This window comes from Cucurbita maxima, unplaced genomic scaffold (genome assembly GCF_002738345.1).
Source record: "Cucurbita maxima cultivar Rimu unplaced genomic scaffold, Cmax_1.0 Cma_Scf00036, whole genome shotgun sequence".
NCBI classification, from domain to species: Eukaryota; Viridiplantae; Streptophyta; class Magnoliopsida; order Cucurbitales; family Cucurbitaceae; genus Cucurbita; species Cucurbita maxima.
This window is the reverse complement of record NW_019272052.1, coordinates 976863-981125: the sequence shown is the minus strand read 5'-3', so window position 1 is coordinate 981125 and position 4263 is coordinate 976863. Positions and strand designations below refer to the sequence as shown.

The window sequence follows — 4263 nt, the reverse complement described above, 5'->3', positions numbered from 1 at the left end:
AAAAAAAAAAAAAAAAAAAAAAAAAAAAAAAAAAAAAAAAAAAAAAAAAAAACAAAGGACTAAGTTATCGCCGAATCTCTATTTACAACCTCCCCTTTACTCAGTGGCTCTTTTCTTTCTGTTGCCTAGTTATTCGTTGTACAGGGAAAATGCAGTTCAATGGATGAGTGATGCTCAGCAATCTCGAATCTAGTGCTTGTTCCATCATCCAACAAATGGGTTAAATGGCGCAATCGGGTTGAGAAAGCAGGAAACGTATCATTAATTAAAAGGGTCCAATGATCCATAACAAGGTCTGCATAATGAAGCAAAGAAAACATACATGGACCAAGAGTTGTAACACGCACTCTCCAAATTCTTAAAAAAAAGCTATATAATGTCCACTAGTTAAGCTGCTGTAAATAGCAATTGAATTCGATCCTACTGATGATCTTCAGAAACCGTGAATCTTGATGTTCTCCTTCTTCACAATGCCAGCCTATCGATCCAGAAAAACGGTGAACATATCGAAAACTGTGGCCAAAAACATAAATCATTGACACAAACTACTTATAGACCTTGGTTACTTTACCTGCACAAGGAAGGTGGACACATTCTTTCTTTGGTCTCCCTGAAGTTGTATAACCTGAAGCCAATTACAACAACCGAAGATATTAATTGTGGCATTGTATGTTTCTCTCAAATTGCAAATAACCCAATAAAACCCTCTGGGTTCTTGTTAATAATATCCTAATCAAACATAAATACACAATCGACCAGCAGCTTTACACACAAAACAACTTCTAAATTGCATATCGCCACCAGGAAAATAGTTTTCGAACAAATGATAAGTGCATCAACAACGAAAAAAAGGAGGGCCTCAATGCTATTCATTTAGGGTGAGAGAACTGACCTGTCCTAGCTCAGGATCTTGCACAACTGTGCCATTACAGCAGAATTCCTTCTTCAGATCCTTGAGTATCTTGTTATAACTAAACTCCTTCTTCAATCCTTGGACAGTTGTCAGGCTTTTTCTCCCGTTACGTTGCTGTATGCGCACATGAACGTACTCTTTAGCCCCAGCTCCTGAGTCCTCAGCATTTGCATCAGCAAATGGGTCTAACCACCAAATAAATTGATTAATTTTGAAACAAATATATAGGCTTCTACTGCAACACAAGAAATCGATTAGGGACTTGACAAGTTACCAAAAGCAGATGGAATCTGCACGTTGAATTCAGACATGAAACTTGGCTGTCCGGAGTAGAACACAGGTAACCAACCAGCAAATAAGATATTTGCCCTCAATTAAGCTGTGCTCGAATCTGCAAGACACAATAGATCCAGAGTTGAAACCACAAGGTACAGAGGCATCGATTTGTTAAAAATATTAATAACAAATAGTAATCAACCCCTTGTCCTCATATAGCTACAAGTCCCACGTTTAATCTATGATCCTCTCAATACTTCTTGATCAACGATCAAGATACCGAATACTAAAAAATTCATCATATAAAAAAGATAGAAAAATAACAAATGAACAAAAACTGTAAATTATGAAAAGAACACAATCATCAAGGGTTTTTTTTTTTTTTTTTTTTTTTCACAATTACACATTCTGTTTCTCCAAACCCATGGCCGAACAATTAGACAATCAAATGTTCTTCTATGGGATCAAACAATTATGAAAGGATAGTATCTATCTGCTTTTTCTCCACGAACGCAAGAACCAACTCTGTCTTTGGAAGATAAATCATATATCTTTTGTTTCTTCAAATTAGATAGCAGTTATCATGTCAATATCTTTCCAAGAACACAATATCAAAGCAGCCGCAACGGGGAGAGAGAGTAGACTCGGGATTCAAATATTGGGATCAGTTAATTAAAAGACTGAAACACGCTTGATCAGAGAGAATAACGATCAAACAACGGAACTTTTACATCCCAAAACACTAACAGATCTAGCGCTTCGATCCGGGCACAAGAAAAAAAAAATACACGCAGAAAAAGAAACCCTAACCCAGATAGATAAATTGAAAGTGCTCGAGAAGAAATAAATAAATAAAGAAACGGAAAAGAAAATTATGCATCGATTAACATGAAAGAAACAGAGATGAACAAAAATTTACCGGGAGAAAAAGCTGTGAATCCAAAGACGAAGAGACCTGAAACAGCAAGGTTCCAAGGTCAATGAAGTTTTAATGCGAGAGAGAAATTATGCAAGCCACACAAAGCTCTATTATATCGATTACAGTCGGTTTTGGTTTTTCTCCTATTTATTTTTTTACGGTGGAGATAAAATTTCGTAGTTGATCTGACGGTCCATGGTTGTTGCCAAAACGACGTCGCTTGCTTTCTTTTTTATCTGGTTTAAAACCTTCACTGCCCGTAAATTACACTGGCATCGGATCGGATATAGCGAGAGCGGTAATTCTATACGGTCGCTCACACTTTAACGCCTTTTTAAAGGGTCCCACCTAATCCTAATTGACCACTTGGTCAACGCCAAAAATGTTCACCAATTTTCCTGAATTTCGCGGGAATTTCCAATTTGTTTAATGCGAATAATTGTAATTAATAATCAATTTAATTATCCATAAAATAAATAATTAATATATCATATGGCCCCACTTTAAATATCATAATCATGTATTTTAAAATTAAAAAATTTAGTACATCATTATTTCAAATAAAAATAATTTATATTGTTTTAATTTAAATTTAAGAAAGTCTATCTCAAAAGTTTAATCTCACGTCGAAGACAATGTCACCATTCTTGATTTTAGAATCCAGATCACCATTCAGTAGAACCTCCCTTATCATCGTCTCATCTTCATCCCCGATGACAATATTATTTTATTTCATTTTATTTTAAAATTTTAAAAAATCTCTTCCATTCAACCATTAATTGCTTCATTTTCAAGTCTTTGACTATATAAGTTAAATATTATAAATGGAAAACTCACAAAAAATCAGACTTAGAGTTCAATTCCTTTCAAATAAATTATTGATATTTTAAAATATAAATAAATAATATTCGAGTATTTCTTGTTATGGATAAAATCATTAATTTAATATTTTCTATATAGAATAAAGAATAAAATTCTATTTATGTATAAAACTAATTTTTTTGTTTCACACAAAATATAAATATAATACAAAAGTAGTAAATATGAATTTTTATTATTTTATTATTTTAATTTTGCGATCTCATGTAATACGGCGATTATTTTCTTATCAATAGTGATCAGAGTTCACCACAGCTAACGGTGCCTTTAAAAACATAGAGAAAATCGCCGTTTTGAACTCCATGCCATCTTAAACTACACTTATCTTTCATAATCCTCTGTTCGTGGATAAACAGATAATCGTCGTCGGGAAGAATTTTTCCGGCCAAAAGCAATTCTCTGACGTCGCCGACGGTGCTCGAATCCTTCATTTCCATCGGAATACACGCTGCATCAAGCAAGCTCGACGACGTCTTCACCACGAAACTTACCTTCCTCCATGGACAATCGCTCAAACGACTCATTGTTTTAAGAAACACGGTGACTTCCGAAGATTCACCGATTCCGAAATCGCTCAGATTCCGGTAATCTTCACCTAATTCCACGCCGGAGTGAAATAAAGAGATTGCTTGAATCGGTGTACCGTAGATTATCTGGATTTTCTGCTTTAAACTGTGAACCGTCTCTGTTTTGTCGATGTCGATGTTTATTTGTCGGCCGGAGAATTCGACGGAGATCGGAAAGTTGTTTGGCGGTGCGATGATTTGGTCGATTGAGAGATCGATTCGCGAACCTTCTGAGATGAATTGATAATCCTCCATGTCGAGTCCGTCGACTAATTCGCAACCGTAAACAGAGAGAGTCTGGGATTGGATGGGGATGCCGATGAACTGTTCGATTTTTCTCTTGATTTCAAGAACTCGTTCTTGATTGCTTATTTCTATGGCGAATTCATGTCCCAGTGTGACTACGAAAATCTCCATTGTTGTAGAAATTTTGGTGAATTCCTTCTGGAAAGTGAAGATTTATTGTTCGAAATCATGCAGAAACGGTGCTCCATTCTTCTGAAGAGCGTGATCGATTCCAACTGACAGCAGATCGATTCTTGTGATGATGGGAGCAAAAACGAGAAACGCTTCCAAATAAAATACAAATATTGATAATTTCTTCAAATAATCTTTGTTTCTTTCATCCTCCATATGAAAAAAAAAAAAAAAAAAAAAAAAAAAAAAAAAAAAAAAAAAAAAAAAAAAAAAAAAAAAAAAAAAAAAAAAAA

The 4263-nt window shown here is 34.8% G+C and overlaps 2 protein-coding genes across 2 annotated transcripts; both read right to left on the bottom strand.

The window, feature by feature from the left end:
* Nucleotides 1-238: 238 nt before the first annotated feature.
* Nucleotides 239-2237, bottom strand: LOC111468348 (protein translation factor SUI1 homolog). The gene is made up of 5 exons (XM_023113532.1): nt 2109-2237; nt 1188-1304; nt 893-1098; nt 572-625; nt 239-478 (listed from the first exon to the last, which is right to left on the bottom strand). Exons 2-5 carry the CDS (start codon nt 1222-1224, stop codon nt 434-436), a joined length of 342 nt encoding a protein of 113 aa, XP_022969300.1. The 5' UTR covers nt 1225-1304; nt 2109-2237; the 3' UTR covers nt 239-433.
* A 989-nt stretch (nt 2238-3226) lies between these two features.
* LOC111468065 lies at nt 3227-4108 on the bottom strand. The gene has a single exon (XM_023113116.1). The coding sequence runs from the start codon at nt 3968-3970 to the stop codon at nt 3227-3229; it is 744 nt and encodes a 247-aa protein (XP_022968884.1). The 5' UTR covers nt 3971-4108.
* Nucleotides 4109-4263: the final 155 nt, after the last annotated feature.